Source organism: Sprattus sprattus, assembly GCF_963457725.1.
Source record: "Sprattus sprattus genome assembly, chromosome: 3".
NCBI classification, from domain to species: Eukaryota; Metazoa; Chordata; class Actinopteri; order Clupeiformes; family Clupeidae; genus Sprattus; species Sprattus sprattus.
In genome coordinates, this window is record NC_137922.1 from 37,717,165 (window position 1) to 37,744,862 (window position 27,698).

Here is a 27,698-nt window from a genome sequence, read left to right on the forward strand (position 1 = left end):
ATTTGTTAAAACACAACACCACCACACAAACACGGACAACCCTGTGTTGAGCGTTGTCGGATAGGCTGCTGAATAACTACGCCCTCCCCTACTATGGAGAAACCCGTGTGTTAATCAGTTATTAATTTGCAATGACTCAACATTAGCCACATTTACTTTACTTGGCATTCCTTGCTGTTGCTGACAAAAACGACGTATGACATTTAGAATTGACCATGCTTTAGTAGCCTTAACCAAATTGCACTCTTAGACACAGACCTGCAGTGTAAAAGTTATTTTTTTCTTTCGAGAATTTAAAGATAGACATACAATTTGCCAGTAGTCTAAATACTGCCTTTTGTAAGTAAAAGTTAAGCCTGAACTAAACTAGGTTGGATTCCAACATACATTATTTTTGTTGATGGTTGTCATAAATATAGCTTATTGAGGAATTCGTTTATTGTGGAATTATAATCTTTAAATCCTCGTGAGTTTGATCACACTGCCGCCTTTATAACATGTGGGGGGAGTGAGGGGATTGAATCTGAAATATCTTCTTTCATTGCTAGAGGGCAATATTTCACAAGGATAAAGACGAATCTTGGCGCCCCGTTGTCCAGCAAGGAAAGAATTATTTTGTTCAACTCACTATCGCAGAACCGAACGGCGCTGCTGTTCTTAAAGGGTCGCCAGTGTGTGGTCTCTGCTTTCTCTTGAGGCTGATCGAGTCTGCGCTTTGTTCATTCGCGCACGTTGACCTAGTTTTTTTCTGATTTAGACGGCTCTCGGTGGAAGGGATTTTACTGACCCTTCATCTGTGCACAGACGGAGGAGAAGTGTGCTAGCGCTCTGTGTATCATGAGGCGTTCTGACACTCATCTAAAATTATTTTCACAAATGTGATTAGGCTACTGCCTGATGGAGAAGAAGCTGTTTTGGGGAAGAGAAAGTGGGACTGATTTTGTCTTGTCTGTAGCCGACAGAATGCAACTCAAATCAGTGAATTCGTTTGCTCGCTGTAATCGAGAGAAGGACCCTTTGCTTGTGGGTGCTGGTGTCTAGTCCCATAGGATAGCCCAAAAGAACGGTGTTTTCTTCAGTAAAATTGTGATTCGTTCTCTCTAATCGGATTAGGCAACGATAAACTAGGCTACTCCGGTAAAACTGTGCCGAAGCACATAGCCTACACCTTCTAGATTCTCAAACACTTTTGGTGACATCACAAATGGGCTGTCTCCAACCTTATCATCAACTATAAATAATGGCGGGTAGTGCAGTCAGAAACATAACATAGACCTTCGTCGCAGTACAGATTCAGCATTCAGAGTGGAAGGGCAGAAACCGTTATTCATTCTGGGAAAATCAACTCAGTTCCCAAGACGCGTCCCGGGACATTGAGAACAAGAATCCAGGCACCAAGACATCATGCTGGGCAGCGCGAAGAAGGCAAGCCCCACGCAGAAGAATGGGGCAGGGACGTCCGGATCGAAGAGCACCGACCCTTTAAAGAATTTAGGTAGGATCACTATGAAACATTACATTTAGATAATCATGTAGTGTCTCTAACTTTTCTAGTGGGTTCGCTACAACGTCTAGGAGGCACACGTGTTGTCTTATTGACTTTACTGTGTTGTAGAGGTAGCCTATAGCATTTACACCTGTACTATATGACACTACATCAGCAGGTCTATCGTTTTAACAGCAACTAATAGTAACAGTAACTAACAGTAAGTTGCACTCACCCTACTAGATTTCTGAGTTTGTTTCAGTTACAATAAGTCTCACTATAAATGACCCTTGTGTATTAATATAGAATTAAATCTAGATAACGAATACATAAATACATAGCAAAATACATGGAGATTTCCTAAATTGAGTTGATACCACTCCACTCTTTAGTAGGCTTCTATTTAAGCACACCCCAGCACTTGAGTAAACCCTTTGACAGTGTCTTTGCATAGCCTATAGACGTTTTAGTTTTTCTACATGAACAAACAAAAATGTCCCTGAAAGCAGTAGACATTACAGCTGAGAAGTTTCAAAACATGTTTTTTATGTTGACTGAAAACATAAATTGACGTCATTAGTTTTCACAAACCAGGTGTATAAAGCGTATAAAATAAGTTGAGATTATTGTTGAAAAGGAATGTGGACCTTCACCTCATACTCAGGCAAGCAGGTTTTGACTGACCAAGTGAAAGGGGGAGATTTTGGGAGTAATCTAATGGTGCCTGATGAATGGAACTCATACAGATATACTGAGGTGGTTGACTGACACAGAGACACAGAGGTCATGCTGTAAAATGTATCTGGATACTTGTAGACCTGATAACACAGACAGACAGACAGACAGACAGACAACATACACACTCTCTCACTTGCGTGCGCGCGCACACACACACACACACACACACACACACACACACACACACACACACACACACACTCTCACCGCACAGTACTGTAAGTGATTGCAATCAGGAGGGAAGGATATGTGGGTAGGGACTGATTTATTTTGGCATCCGCTCACTTTAGCTTAATGTGTCATGCCGATTTACTAAACTCTGCTGCGTTTGTAAATAAGTCCAACTTGAAATATTGGGTTATGTCTGTCACCATTGAAAAGAGTGCTGTAAACAGGGACACTAAAAGGAAAAAAGGCAGATTTATGGTCGTCCGTTTACGGAGACACGGAGAGCCCTCCCTGTTGTGGCAAACCCTCTCCGAGCATCTCTCCTTGGCCTGACGTGCACCTCCCAAAATTTGTACCTATCGTTCTCTATCCCCTCAGACATATTTTTCAATTACATGAATGGGGCTTTTACATTGCACAGTGTCTATTTCTCTGTAACTTTCAAAAAAAATCTAAGCAAAAAAAAAGCAACAAACAACTTTTATGTACAAAATACGACCATCTCCGGAGTTTGGTACGCCATCTTTTATTTTAAAAATAGCTCTACAGCACCAACAACCGTCGGAGAACCATAAATGAAAACAAGTCCGTTGAGGCCACTGCGTGAGAGTAACAGAGTAACAGAGTAACGGAGGCGTATAAGTATATTTCGGCCTTTAGTCAGTATGTATGTATGTATGTATGTATGAGTGTGTGGGTGTGTCTGTGTTTCTCTCTGTGTGCATGTTTGGATCCATACATCAAAGAGGACCAGATATTTAACTTCTAGATTTCTAACCCACTTTCTAACGAGCACATCAGGCTGCCATAATAACAGTGTAGTAGGTGGAGGAGGAGGAGCAGAAGGAGGAGGAGACCTCAGGGTGTGGGCCACGACTACTCTCCCATATGCTCAGAATCCCTCTTCAACCACACCAAAGTTAGCCAACCATGGGCAAAATCTACTGAGATCAGATGTTCATCAGATGAAGCATGAAGATGAAAATGTCTTCCTCCGGGTTGCATACTACAGCCTACATAAAGCTGAAGCCGTTCAGCCATTTTGCTAATTAGCAATCAAAGCATTTGATTTAGAAATTCCTTCCTGTAGGAAGCAGTCTTTCGTAAACCCTATATACCCTATGCGATATTTGCCTAACATTTGCACGCTTACTTAGTCTGAGGACAATGTAATGCTATCCCTATTTGGTCAGAGTATTGCAAGGTCGTTGTATGAAAGTGTACAGTCTTATTTAACTGTGTGATACAGAGGTTTGTGGAGAGCCAGGGCTCAAGAGCTCTCATTTATTTGAAACAATATCAGTAAAAACAATAAAAACCATATCAGTTTTTTTAATGTAACTATAATAAGGTTTGTGCGTCGACAGTCCCACAATTGGGAAGAGATGTGAGAGTCTTGTTGGTTGTAGATTGCAGCCATAACACTGCATAAGGGAATTGAATATCATTAAGTAGAGCTTTTTACGACATTTACTTGAAAGCATAACAAGAGTTCTGTCTGTTTTTCCCGAGATTACTCTCACATTTAGAGTCCATCCTTGTTGTTTTAAGCAGCCCATGGGAGGTACGTTTTCACAGGGCTTATCAGAAACATTTTGGCAAAAACACATGGGTTCCGTTAAAAAATGTGTAAGACTTTTGTTTCGGGGCTGGCTGCAGGGTGCAATGACTGAGTGGACATTTGAGATTTGTAAAGGGGCCAACATTTCCTAGTGTTAGATTGGTCTGAGTTACAGTGATGCAGACATCATATGGGAGAACCAGGTATAACACTTTATGTAAAAAGTAACACTTTTTAATTTGTAATTCATAAACAGATTGTAAGAGACTGAAAGCCAATATTTTGTGATAAATAACCTTAATTTTGGGTTGGATAGTTAGACATGCAGGGTGAGCAACTGTCCATGCTCCTACCGGTCTGCTGTAGTAGGCTGCATGTGCAACTTCGCAACACAAAGCTTGACACTAAATTGTTCTAATTTTATGCTATCAGGAACTGTCAAACTGTCCTGCTTAGCACCCATACACATGAAACTAAAGAAGAAGAACTAAAGACATGAAAGCGAAGAAAGTCTTGACCACTGCAGTTTAACAAGGGACAAATGCACACTTTCAACCATCCTGAGACGAACAGGACTATAGAATACATTGTTTACTGTGGCTTGCTAGACGCAATATTTCTTTAATAACCGATACATTTATAAACAGCATATGCTGCAAGTCATAACAAACACGATTATTATCAATGGCACTACATGAAGAGATCAATCTTATAAAGTGTTTATTTTTCAACATCAGCAGAATGTCACCATTGAAAAGAGGGAACAGAACTTCAGAACCTCAGTGAAGTGAATGAGCCTACATACCCTGCTGGTTTCTAGCATTTACAGTCAAATTATCAAGCAAACCCTGAGAAGAATTTAGCTGATGATTTCTGATGGAAATCATAGACATAGAATTTTCAATAATATATACTTCCACTATTCATTACCGGACGCTTTGATGTAATTTTACCAGGCAAAAACAATTTTATCTGAGGGGGAAGCGCCCCCTTTCGCACCCCCTCCCCACCCCCTGGTGCCAGCCCTGCTATTGTTAACAGATTTATTTTCTTTTACGAAAATGGTGGCTCTGCCCTGAATTCCTAGAATTCACACCAACCTTTCCAGTCACCATGGCAGCGATTTCATGGCCTCACCAGGCTTATGAAGCACAGTATAACACTATAGCATGTAGTGGAAGAACACACAAGATTTTTTGAAGAGGTTAATTTGTGTGTTTGGGACAGAAAGAGGTTGAACACATCCTCTCACACGCACGTACACACAAGCACACATATAAAGAGACACCCTCACACTACATTACGCACATTAACACACACAAATCACACACATTCACCATACAAAATCAGACGCGCACAAACACCACAGGCACTGGACAGCAAACAACCAATGAATAGTTTCCATCTCTTAGGGGATTGCCTGCGTCCTCTTGGGCTCTTTCACTTGGCCTCCCACTCTGCTCTGAGCTATTCTGGGGGCTCTAAGCTAACTTACTAACCCTAAGCTGAGGATTCAAGTGGAAGTGGCAGATAAAAACACTCTGGAATGGTGTGGGAGGCTGTCACTTGAAAGTGGGTTTTGGAACTGAACCCAGATCAGTGAATGAAAGCGAGTTTTGAATTAATCATACTGCATGACTGATGAAGCAAGAATACAATAGGAAAGACAGTAGAGGATGCCCTGAGGAGAGAAGGCAAATTGTGAGGTTGTTTTGATAAGGCCCAGCTGTGGTCACTTGAAGCATGCTGTCCTGTCAGTTTTATGTCACCCTGAGGAAAGTTCTAGAAGACAGACATTTCATCATGCATTTAGCGCAGCAGATGGCTCAGAGTTGAGTTTACACAAACATGTAAATGTTTATTCCACAGACTGACAGAACTACAAAACCATCTCATACGGATGAGACAATGGTTTAATTCAGTCTTCCTCCTATTATATGCTGTCATCCCCATCTTCCTTCTCTCTCTCACTTACTCTCTCTTTTAGGCCTAATTCTCTCTCTGTCTTACTCTCCCTCTCTCTCCCTCTCTCTTTCTCTCTCTGGGAGGCTAGCCCAAACAGAGCAGTGTGTTAGGTAGTTAGGCTCTGACTCACCATCCAGTGATTAATTAGGCAGCCACTGGTAGGGACAGAGGCTGGAGCTGTTGTGTTTACCTCTCCTGACTCTACCACTCCTGGGTTCATGAAGCATGTTTTGCACACTTGTGTTTGAAGAAACTGGGCAGTGGCAGGTGTGCTGTATTCACTGCCTTTATGCCCCAAGCCTGTCGGATGTGATAAGCCACACTCCAAATGATTGGAGGGAGAACCTGGTATTGTTACTGTGTAAGAGATGTTTGGACTTTCTTCCTGCTCACCCTCTCTCTCTTTTGAAAGCTTACTGTTCTCACCAAATCACTCTCAGTCAGTCTTTAATTCTTTCTCTCTCTCTCTCTCCATCTCTTTCTCTCTCCTTCTCTCTCTCTCTCACTTTAACTAGTGAGCAACTAGTCTGCCACAGTCATAGTCACACAAACAACACTCATAGTTTTACTAATTTCCATCTACACTGCTTCTGCTTGCTCCTCAGCCTGGTCAGAGTGCTCTGCCATTATCCCTCAGTAGTCTCTCCTCTGCTAAAAGGTTTCTCTTCTTTGCTCCGTCTTGTTTCTCTCCCTCTCTGTCTGCCATGCACACATGCACACATTTAATACAAACACAAAAAGGATGATAAACTTAGAACATTCATAAATTATGTAGAGATAATACAAAATAAACTATATAAGGATACCCTCCTCCTTTCTTCTCTCTCTCTCTCTCTCTCTCTGACTCGACCTTCAACGTAAAACCCTTTGGTAACAGTAGTACTCTTTTGGGCTCCATCTCCTCCTGCTGTGAAATTTCTGATGTCTACTATCTGTGTCTGACTGCTTATGCCCCCCCCCCCACCCTCTCTCTCTATCTCTGTCTTTCTCTCAGGTGTGCATGAGGATGAGGATGTGAAGAAGATGCTGCAGGGCGCACCCATGATGAAGGTGCGCTCGCCCCGGTGGCAGCGTCGACGCATGATGAAGCTGCTTGACGACGGAGTGACCGTGTGGTGCGAGTCCAACAAGACCTCCAGCAGGGCCAAGTCACGCCAGTCCTGTGAGTGTGTGTGTGTGTGTGTGTGTGTGTGTGTGTGTGTGTGTGTGTGTGTGTGTGTGTGTGTGTGTGTTAATGACCTGTAATTGATCTTCTTGAAAGTACTTGAATTCCCTCTCAATGCCAAATAATAAGATTCTGTCTAAAGAGCCCAGTCTAAAGACGCTTGTCTTACAACATTACATCCAGCTACCAGTCACTGATTTAATGTTAACTATTAAAAATGATGAAACGTGTAACCACACTTAGTTGCATAACTGAATGATTAATTTGTATAACGTAATGCACTTGAAAAAGGTACTTGAGAGTCCATGAATTTGTGTGTGAGTGTGTGTGTGCTTGGGTGGAGAGATTGTCAGGAACTGTGAGTAGTTGAGCGAAGCAGCTGAGTATGTGTGTGTGTGTGTGTGTGTGTGTGTGTGTGTGTGTGTGTGTGTGTGTGTGTGTGTGTGTGTGTGTGTGTGTGTGTGTGTGTGTGTGTGTGTGTGTGTGTGTGTGTGTGTGTGTGTGTGTGCTTGGGTGGAGAGATTGTGTGGGACTGGGTCAGGAGGTTGAACAAAACACACAAACCTGAGTGAGCACACAGCTAGGAGGATGAGTGCAGCTGAGTAAGTGTGTGTGTGTGTGTGTGTGTGTGTGTGTGTGTGTGTGTGTGTGTGTGTGTGTGTGTGTGTGCGTGTGTATTCTTGGGTGTAGAGATTGTGTGACTGTCAGGAGGTTGAAAGAAACACACAAATCTGAGTTAGCGCATAGCTAGGAGGATGAGTGCAGCTGAATAATTGTGTGTGTGAGTGTGTGTGTGTGTGTGTCTGTGTGTCTGTGTGTCTGTGTGTATGAGGATGAATGTTTGTGAATATTTCAAGAGAGTTGTGACCGTGGATCTTAGGAGTCTGGTTTTGGTGGCTGTGTTGTCATTGTTAATATTGTTCTTTGACCTTGATTTTAGCTTTTTTCCGAATGGTCCTGTTTCCTGCTGTATGAAATGTTATTTATTATTACGTTTGAATCAAGAACCACATGATCTTGTTGCATAAATATTGCACAAGGAAGGCTGCAGCGAGCCTGCCGTCAAAACCTGGATTACAGACAAGCTCAGAAATGACCTTACCAAGATGAGAACTCGCTGCATAGTGGAGGGGAAATCCGATCCCCAAAGTCTGTTGAAAACACATTTATCAGCACAGCTGAACCTAGTCACCTCCGTCACTAAGTCCCTGCTGGCACTCTGCAGCGCTGCACAAAGGACTTCATAGAGACTCCATGGAGACTCCCAGCCTCTCAGAAGGTGGGCGGCATCCCAGTCACCCCCCTAATTTAGACAGTGGTAGACGCCCAAGAACACCAACCTAGAGGCCACAAGGCCAGCTTTCATTACAGGGCCGGCCTATTTTTAGGTCAGACAGGGGGGGCATCCCTTTACTGTAAGTGGTATGGCCCGCATGGCTCTAATTGAGGCATATGATTCTGCGAGCCGCAGCAATGGGCCTGTCTTGCGTGTAAATGGTAATCATTGGCCTACAACCAGTGCAGAGGTCTTTACATAGCAGCACAGTCTTCAATTGCTGATGCTCTAACGAGTGATGTTTGTTTTATGTGATGTGGTGAAAGGGCAGGACCACAAGTGTGTGTGTGTGTGTGTGTGTGTGTGTGTGTGTGTGTGTGTGTGTGTGTGTGTGTGTGTGTGTGTGTGTCAGGCATGAGAATCACTCACCTTTCAGCGAAATTCGCCGTTTTGAAAACAAAATAGGTGACCTACGTGAATCGTGTAGATTCGATGAGTTTTGTTTTGGGGGGGGGGGGGGGGGGTTGGACATATTTTTCATATTCAGATGACATGTACATTTGTACTGAACTTGTGCTGGCGGCGGCAAGGTGCTCAGTGTTGCCAGATTGTAAATTGCGTATCATATCAAAGGCTCAAAATGATCTTATTTGGAGGATAATGAATTATATCTGTCAACACTGGGAAAGTTTGACCAATGACAGAGCTCCCGCAAGAAGGTGGAACGTAAGTGATACCCTTTCCAAAACGTGTAAAGACGTAATAACTCATTTGTGAAAGACCCAGAGAAACAATAATATCCGACGAGGCAAAATCCCGGACAATTTTGGAATCCCTGCTGGACGCATTTTTTTTGTGTGACCGTAATGTTAGCATATAAAACGTTAAAACATGTGTTCGGTAACTTAACGGGATGATTCATTTCAAGGGGCATAACCTTCAGATACAAGTATGAAAAAGTTAGCAATGATGTGATTAGCCTGGTTACGAGACGGCTACGGTGTGAATAACTGATGGAGTAAGATCATTTAGGTACATTAACTCAAACGCCACAAAGACTCCCTGTTCTAACTTTGAATCGCTCTGTTGGGGCAAATTTACCATTGCAAAGGTGTTTGACTACAGACTGTTAACGTAGCAAATAATTCCTACTATTTCAGCCAGTCAACTTACAAGCCTTGCAGGTATAAAACAAATCATGACGTCAGATGACATTTTCAGTCTCGTTACCATAAACAAGACCCAATACAGTGCAACCCTGAGCACTGACATGATAAGCACTTTGGTGACAAGAAAGGTGAGCATGGCTGCAAAGGGGACTCTTGTCACATGGAAGGCTTCAGTGATGCTCTGCTCAAAAAGGCCAAGTCGCCAAGCTATGAGGCAAAGCAGTCAAGAGCAAGTGCTACTGGAAGTAGATAGATGGATACTTTAATAGGAGCTTAACATATTTTTAAATATATATATCCAGTTATTCAACATAATAAATCAGCGGCGAAAAAAACAATAGAATCATATTTTCTTGACAAGAATTCCATAAATGAAAAGAGATCCTTACATTTTGCATCATTTAGTACTTCTAAAGAATATATGATTGTATTGTTTTTTTCGCCGCTGATTTATTATGTTGAATAACTGGATGATGCGAGTGCATGGAAATGTTAACGCGAAGGGCCTCGCCAATAAAATGTATTGAAATCTGAATTACATAACATTGTATTGGCTGTCAATCATGATGGAAGAGTAGACAAGTTAAGTTACGGCATCTCTCGTGGGGGCTATGCATTAAGCCATTTGTGGTGCCCTTACCACATTGTGCCTCATATACTGTAAATGATAGACCCAGTGACAGGCTGGCATGAAATGGCTTGCATAATACTAAGTAAGGAGGCCAAAATATTTTTTGACTCATGGCTGAAGCTAAGTTTCTCCAGCTCTCCCCAGGTTGGAAAACAAGCATCTCAAACTTCATCAGATTGACGCTTTAAAATATGGAATATTTAAATTTTACTTACAGGGGGGGCACGCCCCCGGACCCCCCCAGAGGGGTAATAACCTCCTCACCTTTTTCACCCCTTACCCGTTTTCATGCCTGGTGTGTGTGTATGGGATCCCTGCCTGCAAACCAGGGCTGGGTGTGTGCACATGTAAAACCCTGCCCTTTCCATTCTGGCCATGATCGTCAGTGGCAGATTGTCGCATAAGCCCTGAGAATGTTTGCCCTGAACCCTCTTGTGTGTGTGTGTGTGTGTGTGTGTGTGTGTGTGTGTGTGTGTGTGTGTGTGTGTGTGTGTGTGTGTGTGGGTGTGTGTGTGGGTGTGTGTGTGTGTGTGTGTGTGTGTGTGTGTGTGTGTGTGTGTGTTTGTGTGTGTGTGTTTGTGTGTGAACTTGTTGAGCTTCAGTCTCTGTGCTGACACTCACATTTCTGCAGGAGATCCATTGACTCTTTTTCAATCTCAGGACAGTGTGTTTGTGTGTTTGCATATTGGGTTAGGGTGTGTGTTTGCACGTGTATATGTATTTGTTTTTATGTAAATTTGAGTACATGTGGGATTGAATTTGGGATGAGATATTTTAGAAAATTCAAAACTTGGCATTCTGGTGAACTGTGCCAATCTGGGTTAGGAGAAATGTCATGTCATGTCATTCATCCACGTCAATTCTACCAGATGTCTCAGTTTTTCCCACTCGCCAAACCCAAAATGCAAATATCTCCCTCTTTTATATTTTAGCTGTTAACAGAATATTAATTTAGCGTGGATTAAGACCATCTTTCTTCTCAAAGGCTGGAAACATTTGTCTATTTAATCATGAACCGATCTCAAACAGTCTGACCCATGGTTCTATATTGGAAAGACATATTTACACTTTATTCTCATAAGTTACATTTCTCTCTTTGACTTTCCCCATATGATTTGACTCTCTCTCTCTCTCTCTCTCTCTCTATTCACCTCTCTCTCTCTCTCTGTCCCCATAAAACAAATTATATGTATATTTCAAAGTAGCTTTATTAAAGCCCCAAACTTGCTCCCCCCGCTGTACAAGTGGCTGTCACTTGATCAATAATTCCTCCGCGTCTCTTAAGATTTTGGATTTCTCCATCATATTGATTCATCATCCATCAGATTTTTTTTATTTTTTTTTTATTCTGAATTTTAGTTGGGAACCCAAGTTGACATCGAATGTCCTAACTAATCCTCCAAACATAACCATTTCAAAAATAACTTCATGAATCAAGAACCTTTTACTAAAATGTGTCACCAGTGTTTACTGGACCCAAGCAAACATGCACTTACCTACGTGTGAAATGATTATTTGCTCTGTGTGTATGTCTGTGTGTGTGTGTCTGTGTGTGTGTGTGCGCATGACATGGTCACTGTTTAATGAATATTATTAATATCCAACCAAATGCACAAGGCAACACTGACCAGATGGTCAGCCACTGTGTGTTTGTCATAATGCAGAGTCAATGTTTTTTATGGTCTGTTGACTAGGTGTTTTTGGAAACTGGTGTGTGTGTGTGTGTGTGTGTGTGTGTGTGTGTGTGTGTGTGTGTGTGTGTGTGTGTGTGTGTGTGTGTGTGTGTGTGTGTGTGTGTGTTTGTGACCCATACCAATCTTAGACTCCACAGACCCATAATGCAAATATCTCACGCTTTCTATTTTGCCTGTTAACAGAATATTAATTCAGCCTGGATTAAGACCGTCTTTCTTCTCAAAGTCTGGAAACATTTGTCTATTTAATCGTGAACAGATCTCAAACAGTCTCACCCATGTTTCTATATTGGAAAGACATATTTACACGTTGTTCCCAGAAGTTATATTTCTCTCTCTCATGTTTTGACTTCTCCCTTTCTCTCTGCGTCTCGCTCGCTCTCTCTCTCTTTCTGTCTCTCTTTCTTTGCAGCTCTGTATCTGTCTTTCCTTTGCATTTATCTCTCCTTTCTTCACCCATCTCTTTTTCTCTTCACTTCTTATCACTGTCTCTTCCTCCTTTCCAACCCTGTTTTATTCTATACATCTATTACATTTACTTCTCTTCCTTTTCTTTGTCCATCTCTTCCTTTCTTCATCCATTCATCCATCTACCTTCACCTTTTTATCATTCCCTGCATTATAACCTCTTAGTCTTTCCCTTTGTTTTTTCCCGCCGTGATTTCTACACAGCTATCTACCTGTTCTTCTTTGTTCATCAATGTCTGACTATCTTTCCTATATTCCTATTATCATCTCAATCCTTCTTTTTTTTCTACATTTACATTTACATTTAGTCATTTAGCAGACACTTTTGTCCAAAGCAACATACAAGGTCTGTCTTTATATCCGCCCCTTTCCATGTCCACCCACTTCTTGTCCATCTGTCTTATATTGTCCTTAATCCTCTCTATCCCTCTATCCCTCTCGCAGTCTCAGTGACAGACGTGGAGTGTGTGCTGGAGGGCTGCCAGACTGAACCCCTGCGCAAGCTGGGCAAGAAGGTGAAGGAGGACGAGTATCTGACCATAGTCTTCAAGGGGCCCAGGAAGAGCCTGGACATCCACTGCCCCAGTCCTCAGGACGCCCAGAGCTGGGCCCGGGGCATCCGCACGCTACAGGGGCGCATGGATAACATGACCCAGACTCAGAAGCTCGACCAATATCCTTACAGACCCACAACAGATTGAACATACTAACTTATGAGAGTCAATGGTGACTCTAGACTAGCTCTTGATCTAACATACTAACTTATGAGAGTCAATGGTCCCTCTAGACTAGCTCTAGATCTAACGTACTAACTTAGGAGAGTCAGTTGTCCCTCTAGACTAGCTCTAGATCTAACATACTAACTTAGGAGAGTCAGTGGTCCCTCTAGACTAGCTCTAGATCTAACATACTAACTAAGGAGAGTCAATGGTCCCTCTAGACTAGCTCTAGATCTAACGTACTAACTTAGGAGAGTCAGTGGTCCCTCTAGACTAGCTCTTGATCTAACATACTAACTTATGAGAGTCAATGGTCACTCTAGACTAGCTCTAGATCTAACGTACTAACTTAGGATAATCAATGGTCCCTCTAGACTAGCTCTAGATCTAACAAACTAACTTACGAGAGACAATGGTCCATCTTGACTAACTGTAGATCTAACATACTAACTTACGAGAGTCAGTGGTCCCTCTAGACTAGCTGTAGATCTAACATAATAACTTACGAGAGTCTTCATTTAAATGGTTGTGCATGTTGTCATGGGCTGTGTTGCTATTTCTGCATTGTGATATGGGTCCTTGACCTTTCACACCTGGATCCATGCGTTCCTGAAGCAGGCAGATGAGAACCAAGATGGGAAGATGAGCTACGAGGAAGTGCAGAACCTCCTTCAGATGATCAACATAGACCTGAGCGAGCAGTACGCACGCAACCTGTTTACGGTGGGCACACATACCCATGCACCCACACACGCATACGCACACACACACACACACACACACACACACACACACACACACACAAAATAACACACACATATACACAAAATAACACACACACACACAGAAAACAACAATACAGGGACATCCTGTTCCCTATTTCCCTCAATTGAAACATTCACACATATTCATTCTCACACTCACACACGTACACAGACACACGCCCAGATGGAATTGCAGAAACTGTACTGTGTACAGTCCCAGACTCTATATATGTATAGCTTTAATTATAGGTCTTTCAGTTTTTCTAGAGAAGAGCTCTTAAATTAACTGAAATTGTATACAGAAGTAGTCCAAGCAATCAGAGGTCAGTCATGTCTGCATCGGTGCGTGTGTGTGTACGCATTTGCATTGCAGATATGTCTATTTATGTGTACAGAATTGCCTGCCTCCATGTATTGGTTTCTGTTCTGTTCAAATGTATTTTTATTTTTGTGTCTATACATGTGCCTCCTATGTGATCCTTCTCTTTTACATTTGTGTCTCAGATGGTATGTCCCTACATGTTTTTGTGTGTTGACGTTGTTTGCGTGCGTGTGTGCTTGTGTTTCAGAAGTGCGACCGCTCCGCCAATGGCCGTCTCGAGCACAGTGAAATCGAGGTCTTCTGCCGCGAGCTCCTCCGTCGGCCGGAGCTGGACGCCGTCTTTCAGCAGTATTCGGCCAACGGGACGGTGCTGTCCACCGTGGACCTGCGGGACTTCCTGCGGGAGCAGGGCGAGGACGCGTCCCTCGTGCACGCCCAGAGCCTCATCCTCACCTACGAGCTCAACGAGTGGGGTACGCGACCCGACCGCCCTTCACATGGCCTGGTCGTACACTGAAACACAACACAGGAAAGAAGCTGATTTAACTGTATATGTGTGAGTGTATGTGTGGATATGTGTGTGTGTTTGTGTATGTGTGTTTGTGTGTGTGTATGGCGCAATTTGTCGACCACCTGTGTTCTCTACGTTGTTGTCAGCAATGTAGGGAAGTTACTAGTTACATGGAACTGAGAGAGAGACTTGGGAAGAGAAGTTTGGTAGTACACATACACTACGGCCCAAAGAGCAGTGACCACGGAGCATTATGACATCAAAGTCGGAATGTAAGGATTGTTAGAACAGAATCCCAGTGCACGCAGTCACTCACAACGGATTAAATCGGATTGGTTAGGAATGGGAAGCAGCCAGGGAGAAAGACACACCTCTGTGATATTCAACAAATTCTTGAGAAACGAATCTCCATGTGTGTCCTGTTATCAGTGATTCCTATCAGGAGGAAATAAAAAGACTGAGAATACGAAAGAACATGGCGTCACATTCTCTTCAAAATGCTATTCCTCCTTAAGGAGACGACTTATGTGCATCACAGGTTATTGCCACAGTCTTCAAAATATTCATGAGTATCCAGCCAGCTGTGTTTGTGTTGCATGGCCAAGTTTACCATTCTTGATTGTGCTTTTTCTGGGTGAGCTCATGTCTACAGTAGGCTTACTCTATTATTTAACTCAGCCAACTTCATTAGTGTGATTGCCCAAGCACACTGCATTGCAAAGCACACTATAGATCTTCTTGAGTTTTCTTAGTGTGATTGCTCAAGCACACAGATTGATTCATTATTTATTCTCTGGTACCTCTCTCCGGATCCTGTGCTGATATTTTTTTCAAGAAATCATGATTTGCATTTTCTTGTGGAAATGCATCTGTAGTTACTTATTACTCTGAGCCTGAGTTAAAGCTTATCTATGGTCTTGTATCCGTATCAGGTGTAATATCTGCTTTGATATTTGCTCTCATTCTGTCAGTACCAATGTTTCCGTCCCACACAATGATTGTGTGTGTGTGTGTGTGTGTGTGTGTGTGTGTGTTTGTTTTTCAGAGCAACAGCACTGTCTTTCTCCTAAATGAAGTGCTAAAGTTGTGAAATGAAGGTGCTAGCTTTTGCGCTGTGTGAGAGTCTAGTGTGTTGCACGTCTGCATGAAATTCCCATGGTTAACGTGTGTGTGTGACCTCTGTCCTGTTCAGCTCAGAAGAACCAGTACATGACGCCCAACGGCTTCACCTTGTACATGCTGTCCAAAGAGAACGTGGTGTTGGAGCCGGATCACAGCCGCGTATACCAGGACATGAAGCAGCCACTCTCCCACTACTTCATCAACTCCTCACACAACACCTACCTCACCGCAGACCAGCTGATGAGTGAGAGCAGCACTGAACCCTACATGAGGTTTGCATACACACACACACACACATACAAACGGACATACACACCCACACACCCACACACACACAAACACACACACACACGAACATACACACACAAACACACACACACACACACACACACACACACACACAAACACACACACACACACACACACACACACACACACACAAACACACACAGACACACACATCAACATACACACACGGACATACACACACACGGACACACACACACATGGGGTTGCACTAGGGGAGTACCCAAGCATCTAAGCAGTTACATTCATTCTCAGTTACATTAATTTTCTGCATTAACATTGAGTTCTCACGCATAGTTTTGTAGTTCAGTTTTGTATTCTATCAGTTTTGTATTCGAGTTAGAGCCCTGGGTAAGCAACAGGTGCAAACGGTAAATACGCTTTTTTCATTAGCTGTCAAAATAGGCTGTTCCTCGTTGTTGCATTTCACAGCTTGTCATTGCTTCATCGTGATGAAGTAAACAGGCCTTTGTGGGTTTTGTCAGTTGGCTCTAATGTCGCAGTAATACTCAACTCAATTGATACTGCTATACGGTCTTACATTTGGCCTGGCAAGACTGGTTGGTGGCTTTTCCTTACCCAACATGCTGTTATACTATTGAGCCACCAATATTCAAAAGTTTAAAAAATTGTGCCATTCCCCAGACATTAATTGGTGCATAATGGAAGCTAATTCCTGCACTTCATCTTCTCTCTCTCATTACTCTGTACTCCTCTCTCTATAAGTCCCTCCCAGTACACTGATAACCCAGTCGTAGATAGCACAGTATATTCTGTACTTTGGACTCAAATCCTCTTCTGTCCTCACTCCTATCTGCAACAATCATCTATTCCTGTCTCTACTGTAGACACAGCTTTTACCCACTGGAGGAAGGTGTATTTAGACGAAACATTTGGAAGTTCTGATAACCTAAATTTGGTGTTCCAAACCATGGTCTATTTAGATACTTTAAATTGCGTAATTTTGCAAGAACTAATTTTACATCCTTTCCAGAACTGCCTGAAAATACTGACATCAAAAACGGCTACAGTGGAAGAGTTTTAAACCACCAGGCACAACTTCCTGGTTAAAATATTTGATGTCATTTCTGAAATATCGGTCACATAGAAATATGCTTTGTGGTTTGATCAACAACACATAAAAAAGTATAAATATATAGACGTTAGCAAAGATAACTAAAACACAACCATACATCAGGCCTGACATGCACACACACACACACACACACACACACACACACACACACACACACACACACACACACACACATAAAATTGGTCCATACATACTATACACGTGTGTATACACATTCACACTGACACTCTCACAAACACTCACCCATCTCAAAACAACCTCTCTCTCTCTCTCTCGCGCACACACACTCACACACACACACACGTAGATCAGGCCTGACCTTTGTGGCTTTGTGGTGTGTGTTGTGCAGGGCCCTAAGCCGTGGCTGCCGCTGTGTGGAGCTGGACTGCTGGGACGGGGAACAGGGAGAGCCCGTCATCTACCACGGACACACACTCACCTCTAAGGTCACTTTCAGAGAGGTCATACACACCATCAATGAATACGCTTTCAAGGTGAGAATACACCCACACACAACCACACACACCCACACACACCATTGGAGAGTTTGTACAAAGGATTAGCGGTCATACACTGGTCACATTCAGGTCACATTCAGGGGATGTGGTCAAGAACTCCCTTGAGCTGAGCTTTCAGAACTCACATTCAGCAGGTTCACACACAATAGCAATTTGCACAGACTGCCATATTCCATTTTTTTTCTCTATATATAGTTAAAATAATGATTTTATGTAAATGGTCTTAATTCATTTGATATTCCAATTACCAGTTCTTATAACTTCCGTTATAACTACTGTAACTGCTATAATTACCGTTTGTGATATTGTGATTTCTATTATGTGTTTACCCCTGAGAAGTGTGTTATTGTGTGTGTATGTGTGCGTCTGCGTGTATCTGTGTGGGTTTAAATAAGATGATGGCCCATGGTGATGTGAGGTTTCGCCCTGGGTTTCATTGTTTCCTGCACTTGCCCAGGGACTGAGCAGATGGAAATGAGATAGTAGCTATATCTGGTACTAATCATCTTTCCTTTTATTGAGATTAATGTGTTTTGTACATGGTCCCTGATGTAAATACATTTAATAACAAAAATGTTTTTATCTGAGGATTGAGTTAGGCCCTACTGTGGTATCTGCTCTTTCTCTCTCTCTCTCTCTCTGTCTGTCTGTTTCACTCACGCGCTCTCGCTCTCCTTATCTTTCAGGCGTCTCCGTATCCTCTGATTCTGTCTCTGGAGAACCACTGTTCAGTGGAGCAGCAGGCAGAGATGGCCCGTCAGTTACGCTCCATCCTGGGGGACAAACTGCTCACCAGTCCCCTCAGTGACAAGGAGCTCCAGAGCCTGCCCTCTCCTGAGGTAAAGAAGTGTTCCTGAAATATCATATGTGCAAGGAATCAATAGGGGTCCTGTGTACGAATAGTAAATATATATTTATGAATATGAATACATACTGTTTATACAAGAAAATGTTTTAAGTTTTTCCATTTTTTTTCTCTGTATCCTCTGATTTAGTTTCTGTTGAACCACTGTTCAGTGAATATAAATATATATACAAGGACATTTGTAAGTTATTCCAACTGTAGTATATGCTTCATCTATACTGTATATGGAGTAAATAAGGCAGATAGTACGAATGAAATATGGGTCGTGGTCTGTGTTTATTTATACAGCAGTTAGGTCCAGTCGAGCAGTTGATTAATGTCTGATTGGACAATAGGCATTCCATGAGTGAGGATATCCAGGCGCAACCCCACTCAGACTCTTCACCGCTAGTAATCACTCTGCCTTTGATGTACTAGTTTTTGGGGTGCGAAATAAATAATCGAAATCAAAATTAAAGAATGAAATCAAAATCTTGGGTTTTCAAAGTAAATTAGTCGGTAGTAGAACTGGTTTGTGTGTTGTGTTGCTTAAATGTGTGTGTGTGTCCATTTGTGTGTGTGATAAGGAGCTGAAAGGGAAGATCCTGGTGAAGGGAAAGAAGGAGAGGAGGCAGGAGGAGAGTTCCTCCAGCTCTGAGAGTTCCTCTTCAGAGGATGAGTCCAAAGCGGAGAAGCCCAAACCCAAGGCTGAGGCCAAGAAGGTGAGCCTCTTACTGTTACTAATCCACACACGGCCTGTCTGCCTGTCTGCCTGTCTGTCTGTCTGTCTGCCTGTCGAATGCATGTCTCCATCTGTTTCGTCTTGGTTTTTTATCTCTGAGATAACACGGTCGGCGTCCCTCACCACTGTCACTCTCTCCATCTCCCTGCTCCCTTGTTCTCTGATGTATTAATCCACACACTAATTGCCTCCCTGTTTATTCATCTAATGAACGTCAATCTTTTTCTAAGCCTTTCTAGCGCCTATCATTTGTCTTAGTCACACATCTCTATCTATCCCTGTGATATCAACCGGCCTATTTGCTCTAGGACCAATCGATGGACTTCATAATCTCACTTACTGTCCATCAGTTTTTAACAACTAACATTAAAGTCTCTGTAAATCTTTTTTTTAAGTCTGTCAGTAACATTCATGTCTCTGTCCATCTGATTTTTAAGTCTGTCAGTAACATTCATGTCTGTCCATCTGATTTTTAAGTCTGTCAGTAACATTCATGTCTGTCCATCTGATTTTTAAGTCTGTCAGTAACATTCATGTCTGTCCATCTGATTTTTAAGTCTGTCAGTAACATTCATGTCTGTCCATCTGATTTTTAAGTCTGTCAATAACATTCATGTCTGTCCATCTGATTTTTAAGTCTTTTAGTAACATTCATGTCTGTCCATCTGATTTTTAAGTCTGTCAGTAACATTCATGTCTGTCCATCTGATTTTTAAGTCTGTCAGTAACATTCATGTCTGTCCATCTGATTTTTAAGTCTGTCAGTAACATTCATGTCTGTCCATCTGATTTTTAAGTCTGTCAGTTACATTCATGTCTCCTCTCCTTGTGCAAGACTTCACCTTTAGTTTGGTTGTGTTCAACTGTTAGGTATGTGAACACTGTTTTGTGTTGTTTCATGTGTTTACGTGTGTCTTTTGTTTTCTTTCTGCCTGTGTTTGTTTTTTTGTGTGCTTGTATGTGTCTGTGTCTTGTGTGTATATGTGTTGTGGGTATTTGCGTACCTTCATGTACACTTGTCGGTTGTTTGTGGATGTGTGGATGGCATTCTGCGTACACGTCTGTGCACATGCATGCACATTGGTGCTTGCATATACGCATGTGCGTGTGTCTGTTTGTCTGTGTGTGTGTCTTTGTCTTTGTGTGTGTGTGTGTGTGTGTGTGTGTGTGTGTGTGTGTGTGTGTGTGTGTGTGTGTGTGTGTGTGTGTGTGTGTGTGTGTGTGTGTGTGTGTGTGTGTGTGTGTGTGTGTGTGTGTGTGTGTGTGCGTGCGTGGCTTTCGCTCCAGTGCACTTGTGTGTCTCCCCAGCCTGTCTCTAAACTGAGTCCCGAGCTGTCTGACCTTGTGGTGTACACGCGTAGTGTGCCATTTAAGGGCTTCCAGCAATCTGCCCTCAAACCGTCCAACGAGATGTCCTCCTTCTCTGAGAGCGATGCCCTCAAACATGTCAAAGACTCAGGTATAGCATGTGTATGTGTATATGTGTGTGCGTGTGTGTGTTTGTGTGTGTGTGTGTGTACGTACGTGCATGTATTTATGTGTATATGTGTGCATTTCTGACTATGTCTATATTGGTGTTTGTGTGTGTGTGTGTGTGAGTGTGTGTGTGTGTGTGTGTGTGTGTGTGTGTGTGTGTGTGTGTGTGTGTGTGTGTGTGTGTGTGCCGGTGTGTGTGTGTGCCGGTGTGGGAGTGTGTGTGGGAGTATATATATCTGTATATCTGTATGTATATGTTTATATAGTATGTTTATGTACATGTTTGTGTTTAAGTGTGTATGTGTGTAACACTGCCTTACTCCTCCTGTGTGCAGGGACGTGTTTTGTGCGTCACAACACCAGGCAGCTGAGCAGGATCTACCCCTCTGGTCAGAGGGTCGGGTCTTCTAACTACAACCCCCAGGACATGTGGAACGGCGGTTGCCAGATTGGTGAGCGTCAAACCCCCCCCCCCCCCCCCACACACACACACACACTTTTCTCTCTCACACTCGTTGATGCTACTTTTGCTTTATTCTATTGTTTTTAAAGTTATATATACGACCAGTATAGTACTGTTGTCATAGTCGCCCCAGCCCAGATTTTGTTGATTTAAATTGTGTTATATAAATAACCCTGAGTTAACTTGTAAACTGTTTACTAAAGTTGCATGCATTTTAAGCAGAAAAAATTAAAGATAATATAGAAATAAAGAAAAGAAATACAGAAAAACTCACTGCTAAATACAACTGAATGAATCCATCAATACATTTCATAAAGTAATGCTGTAGTCCATAGCTACTTGATGGCACACACTTCTTTACTTCTGCTGAAATGAAAAGGGTTAAAAGAAATACATTTCTTCAGTGGTTTGTAAGTGATCCCTTCTTCCCATAATTCTCATTTTCATCCATACTATCGTTCTTCCTCCCCTTGCAGTGGCTCTGAACTTCCAGACGCCGGGCGAGGCCATGGACCTGAACCAGGGCCGTTTCCTGGTCAACGGGGGCTGCGGGTATGCGCTCAAGCCCAGCTTCCTGCGCCAGGCCAACTCCGAGTTCAACCCAGAGAACACCGGGGTCGGGCCTGGCCACAACCCAGTCCTGCTGACCATTCGTGTGAGTGTATCCATGGAAACCACTGTGGCATCTAGGTTCACTGCTTATAGCCATGGAATAAGCTGGAAAATCTCGCAAGAGAATTTAGACAGTCCCTGCTCTCAGGGGCGCTGACTGGCGGGGAAAGGTGGTACTGATTCTAACGGCCCAGCCCAACGCAGCACGGCCCACGGCCCGCGGATGGCAATTAATAATATAATATTAATATTCTTGCCTTTTTTTAAAAAATGTCTCATTACAAAGAAATGGTAATTGGAAATTAACGTATTAAACTCACAACTGTCGATTTCCATAACGTTTTCGTTAGTTATTTAACATATTGTCATTTGCCCTTCCCCCTGAGCGCTTGCGAAATGGTTCGGCCGCAACGCGCGATGCGTTGAATCGAACAGCATCCGAAATGCGAGATGCTGGCACTGGCAGGCAGCAGGTGTACAGAGCGGCTGGGCTGGCTGAGGTCAGGTCTTAACCTAGGGTGACCAGACGTCCCGGTTTTACCGGGACCCTCCCGATTTTGAGTTGCGTGTCCCGCGTCCCGGCAAAAACCTGTCGGGACGCTAATATGTCCTGGTTTACACCAACCACTATGAAATCGTCCCGGTTGTCAGCGATTACATAGCCGATGTGGTCTTATTATAGCCTGATCATTATATAAACCCATGTAGAAATACTAATAAAGTGTCCAGCGTATGATTTGAACAATGTGTGCGTCTGTCAGTCAATCAAAGTGGTCTGCGTCTGCATAACCTGTGCAACCAGCGTTACAATGTATTTGTTTCTGCCTAACGTCTCTTCAAGACAGCCAGGATTATAGCCATGGAGTTTAGCTCAAAGTAAACGGTGCAAGGAGTGAAATTGTAAGTACAGGTAGTTACAGAATGTGGCTGTATCTGTTATCTGTAGTTGTTAACGATTGTTACCTGCTCAAATGTAGGTTTACTTGAGGTTAATGAAAGGGAATATTGTAATGTAGTGGGCTATGTTAACACTAAGCTAGCAAGCTAGCTAGCTATTTTGTTAGTGTGAACGAGCAAATTCGAAATACAAGAAATAACTACCGACATCTCTCTATTCTTTGCATTAATATATCTCTCTAGTATTTCGAAACAATAATATCAGTCCCTACCTATAGAATGTTGGTTTTTATAATCAGTTATTAATGCTAGTGAATCTTAATTTGACATAATTAAAGTGAATGCATTGGGTGCCTTCCATTTCAGCCCATTATACAATATATTTATCATTGATAATGAAGATTTATTTCAAATGGGCACCCCAAAAAATTGCCGCGCGCTATGCGCGCAAACAGGCCTCTCCCCTACAATCTTTCATAGGGCCCCAAATTCCTGGCAGCGCCCCTGCCTGCTCTTCTGACTAGATTTACTAAACCAGAGACCAAACTAAAGTTTTCTCAATGTTCTGACTTCAACCTACATGACATTTTAAGCTACGTATATGTATACTACTAGTATGTGTAATGGTATGTGGTATATATGAAGGATATGTATAGTATGTAGCATGCAGCCTTAAAGTTTCTCATGATTGTGCTTAGTATAGTAAAAATTGAAACAAGCACTCAATTTAGTTTTTCTTTAAGTGTCCTTCTCAACGCTACCCAGCCAAAATAGCAATATGGTGGTATGAACATAAACATTGTTTCTTTTGACAGCTAATTACCACACAACATTAGGTGGTGCACACCCCTGATAACGTGCTCCTCTTGTCCTCTGCATTGGTAGGTAATCTCAGCCCAGCAGCTCCCCAAGTCTCCCCTAGATAAACCCAACTCCATAGTGGACCCGTACGTGTGCGTGGAGACCCACGGAACGCCCATAGACAACAACATGAAGAAGACGCACCGCATTGACAACAATGGTACTACACACCACTGCTAAAGAGACGCGTCTTTCATAGACTCAAAGGGGCAGAGTTAATCATTATTCACTGTCGCAAACCACTTTTCCCACGGATTTCTTACTGATTATGTGTTGCTGTGACTCAGCTAGTAATAAATAAGATGGTAAAGGAAGTTGCTGACAATAACAATTTGATGCCAAGGGTGCTCACATATGTCGTATCTCTGTCTCTCTCTCTCTCTCTCCCCCCCCCCCCCCTCTCTCCCTCTGTCAGGCTTTAACCCTCGCTGGGACTGCACCTTTAAATTTCAGCTTCATGTCCCTGAGCTGGTGCTGGTGCGTTTCCTGGTGGAGGATCACGACTTTACCTCCAGCAATGACTTCCTGGGACAGTTCACCTTGCCCTTAAACAGTATGCGCACTGGTAAGTCTTTGTCCGTGGTGTGTATGTTTGTGCTTGTGTGTGGGTGTACATGTACAATAAGTGAAATACTGAAATAAGAGAATTAACTATGTTGTTAACATGAATGGGTGAGGGGGCTCGTGCCCTACACTAAACTTGTGCATGAGCTGTCATATGAATAGCAGATAATGTCTTAGCGTCTTCTAATTTCACGAACCTGCTTGAAAACATTTAACATTTGTGACGATGGAGGCACCATCTTTAGGCCACAGATTTGCCTCCAGTAGTTCAAACCTGAAATAGGCCTACCCTCCAAATCTGGCCCCCTGGCAGAGATGTGTGTGTGTGTGTGTGTGTGTGTGTGTTTGTGTGTGTGTGTGTGTGGTTGTGTGTGTGTGTTTGTGTGTGTGGTTGTGTGTGTGTGTGTGTGTGTGTGTGTGTGTGTGTGTTTGGTTGTGTGTGTGTGTGTGTGTGTGTGTGTCTGTGTGTGTCTGTGTGTGTGTGTGTGACTTCTCAGTTTTCTAAGCCTCCTCTCTGTGCCTCTCTCCTCTCATGGCAGGCTACAGACACGTTCGCCTACTGAAAGAGGACGGCACCAGCTTGTCCCCATCCACCCTCTTCATCCATGTAAAGGTCACGCCTTCACATAGCACACCCACCAAGAAGACATCGCCCACCAAGAAGACATCGCCCACAAAAGCCTGAAGACTACATTACCCACAAGCCTCTGCTGTAGGTCCTTGGGAGGGCAGCGACATTTTCATGCTGTTAATAACTAAACTGTCACTTATACTGGATATGTCATATCTACTCATAATACTCAGGACCATTTTATATCCACATTTACGTGAGGTATCAGTGGCATAAACTAACAGTGGGCAGCAGTATAGTTTGAAAAACTCACAAAGACCAGTTAGAGTTTTGAGACCATTCTGAGACCATTAGTATGTCATATTAACCAGTCCACTGACAGAGACCAATCAGAGTGAGTGATGCTTAACAAAGACTAGTAATCGTTCTTTCGTCCACTGGCGGTTTTTATTAATTGTACTTCTGAGAAGTCATGTTGGACTATGTTGCCTGTGCCACCAATCACAACCACCAGTCAACTGTGGTCTAGATCACTGAGCGAGACCAATCAAGATCAACTTTACTGACTAAGTCCTGGATAACCAATTACAGCTGACAGTTTAGTGGAATTGAAAACTGAAAAGGCATGCATGCATTCAGAATGCGTTTCAGGTCAAAGAATGAAGCAGCTAAAAACGAACATGTGATTTATCATTTTTATATCATGACATTGTATGCTTGTTGACTAAAAAGCAATAGAGTAGATATGCAATCTATTTAAAGCTTGTAGAATTGTGTAGCACGTACAATCTGTTTTAATATTTAATATATTTCTTAGAGTTCAAATCTATTTTATTCGTTATTTTTAGTTGTTTTGAGTTTTTTACAAATACTGTGTCTTTAGGATGGTGCACAGAGAACTGTACTCTGGAGAAATCATACAAGTAGAACAATAAAATCATGTTCAGGCCCCAACTCGAACCCTAACCCTAGATGACCAGCCTCTCTGGGTGTTGGTTTCAGCCCCCCCCCATATTTTCTCCAGCCAAACTAGTTTCCTTGAAGTATACTCACAAGGTAATTCATAGATCAGCTATCAACAATGCCATCATTAAGGGTTAGAGTGGGTACCAAGTGTGATCACTTACTGTATTCATGGGAATTGTAGTATGGCCTGTGGAATGGTCTTCATTTCAACCCAAATATAGATATTCTAGATTATCTGTTTAGCATCTATCTTAGAACACCTAGACATGAAGGAAAACAGAGCACTTGAAGAAGAACACTGAAGTTAAGACAGTCTCCATCCCTGGCCAGTTCAAGCTCCTGCTGTCTCTCTGGAGCTTGACTGAAAGAGAGTCAGACAACATCGCGCAGCTTTAAACTTTGATACTGGCACTGAATAGAGAACACCTCAAGAGAGAACTGTATGTTTTTATTGAAGGATTTGTGTTGTCCTAAATGTTTGTCTTGTAGCACTTTATTGTTCAAAGCTAGATGTTCAAAGCTAGATCTACGTGTCCATCAGCTGTGAGACACAGGTTACAACAGATGTTTTTACTTTATACTTGTAGTTTTTACTACTTTTAGGGACCAGTTTACACTTTCAATAACTTTAATCTGATATGAAAGATTTTATCACATTCCCATCAAGGCGTATCATGTTTATGTGAGCCCCTGTCTGGGATGCTTATGGGTCTAGAAGGAGGTTGTGTTTTTTTCCCACTGAGATTTTGATATACTCAGACAAACTAACAGTATATCACTACGGAAACGATACACAGACCTAGCCTTAGTGTGTTTCTAACTTTGGGATGCCTTATAATCAACTGAATTTGAACTGTTTTTGTTAAAATAGCATCCACACTAATCTTTCAGCAGCAAATATGGGCACCACTCATACACGTATGTTGATGAAGTGAAAATTAGGGAGGAAGTTTATTTTGTGAGTAACTGTAGGTTTCTTATAGTTGATGAATAACAGTATTATTGAGACATGTGTAGAACAGAGCAAATTACAGCTCACTGATTCAGAAAAATAGGTCATTTAATTTAACTTTTTAAACATGTTTGACTGCATGTACTTTTTATGCAGCATGTTGGTATGTGCAACGTATTTTCTTAATCTAAACATTGTTTATTTTTATCAGTAGTTGATTTATGTAGGTTGATGAAATATGCAATCAGAAAAACATAGTGCATCCTTGCATTTGGACATTCCTGCCTAGTTACTGTAATATGTTGCCAAAACAATAAGTATGTTACATATCAGGTAGAATTAGTAAAAGTAGTTTCAAGCAAGTTACTGTAAGTATTTATACTTTTTTACACTACTTAAATATTTTTGCTGTTGCACGTTGCAAAGACAACTGAAGAATGCCATAAAAGGGTAAGGATGTGCCAGCCAACCGGAGGCTTGTCTGCTTACTGACGTGATCAAAATCGTTCTTGTATGTCAGCATATGTACTTGAATAGCAAACACTGCAGTGAATAATTAAAAGAAAAGACCCGGAACCTGAACCTGTCTCTGGTCTGATTTCTGTGTGTTCTCATTGCTTTTCTTTGTAGTTCCTGGGGTGTTCCATCTTGCTAAATTGTAAAAGGCTCCCTCTAGTGGTGAACATAAAAGCCCTGCGTGATGTCACAAAGGGGAGCGCTTAGTCTAGCAGCCAAACTAATGTTGAAGTGTGAGATATATAAACAGAGGACGGTTTGTCACTGAGTGAGTGTGGGTGCCAGTAGAACATGTTCAAGTATGCGCATAATTACTCTCAACACACACAGCCTCTGTTTTCCTCCTTTCAAACATACACACACGGACTGGCAGTCTGTGTGTGTGTGTGTGTCCTGTTTCTCTCTGACTGTATCTTCTCTGGTATCCCTCCCCATCGCTCTTTCTAGTCCCTCGTTCTGTGTTTTTTCTCTCTTCTCTCACCTTCCCTATTTATCCCTGCTGCTAACACACACACACACACACACACAAAGAGAGAGAGAGAGCTCATCTTTTCA

At 42.4% G+C, this 27,698-nt stretch overlaps 1 protein-coding gene across 1 annotated transcript; it reads left to right on the top strand.

Moving 5' to 3' along the window:
* Positions 1 to 1,169: 1,169 nt before the first annotated feature.
* On the top strand, positions 1,170 to 24,823 carry plcd3b (phospholipase C, delta 3b; the record flags this gene model as incomplete). The annotated part of the gene is made up of 15 exons (XM_080835472.1): positions 1,170 to 1,495; positions 6,913 to 7,080; positions 12,766 to 12,994; positions 13,634 to 13,763; positions 14,374 to 14,599; positions 15,830 to 16,031; positions 17,511 to 17,655; positions 18,366 to 18,518; positions 19,111 to 19,245; positions 20,574 to 20,724; positions 21,077 to 21,193; positions 21,681 to 21,859; positions 23,599 to 23,734; positions 23,990 to 24,139; positions 24,678 to 24,823. Exons 1-15 carry the CDS (start codon positions 1,405 to 1,407, stop codon positions 24,821 to 24,823), a joined length of 2,358 nt encoding a protein of 785 aa, XP_080691598.1. The 5' UTR covers positions 1,170 to 1,404.
* Positions 24,824 to 27,698: the final 2,875 nt, after the last annotated feature.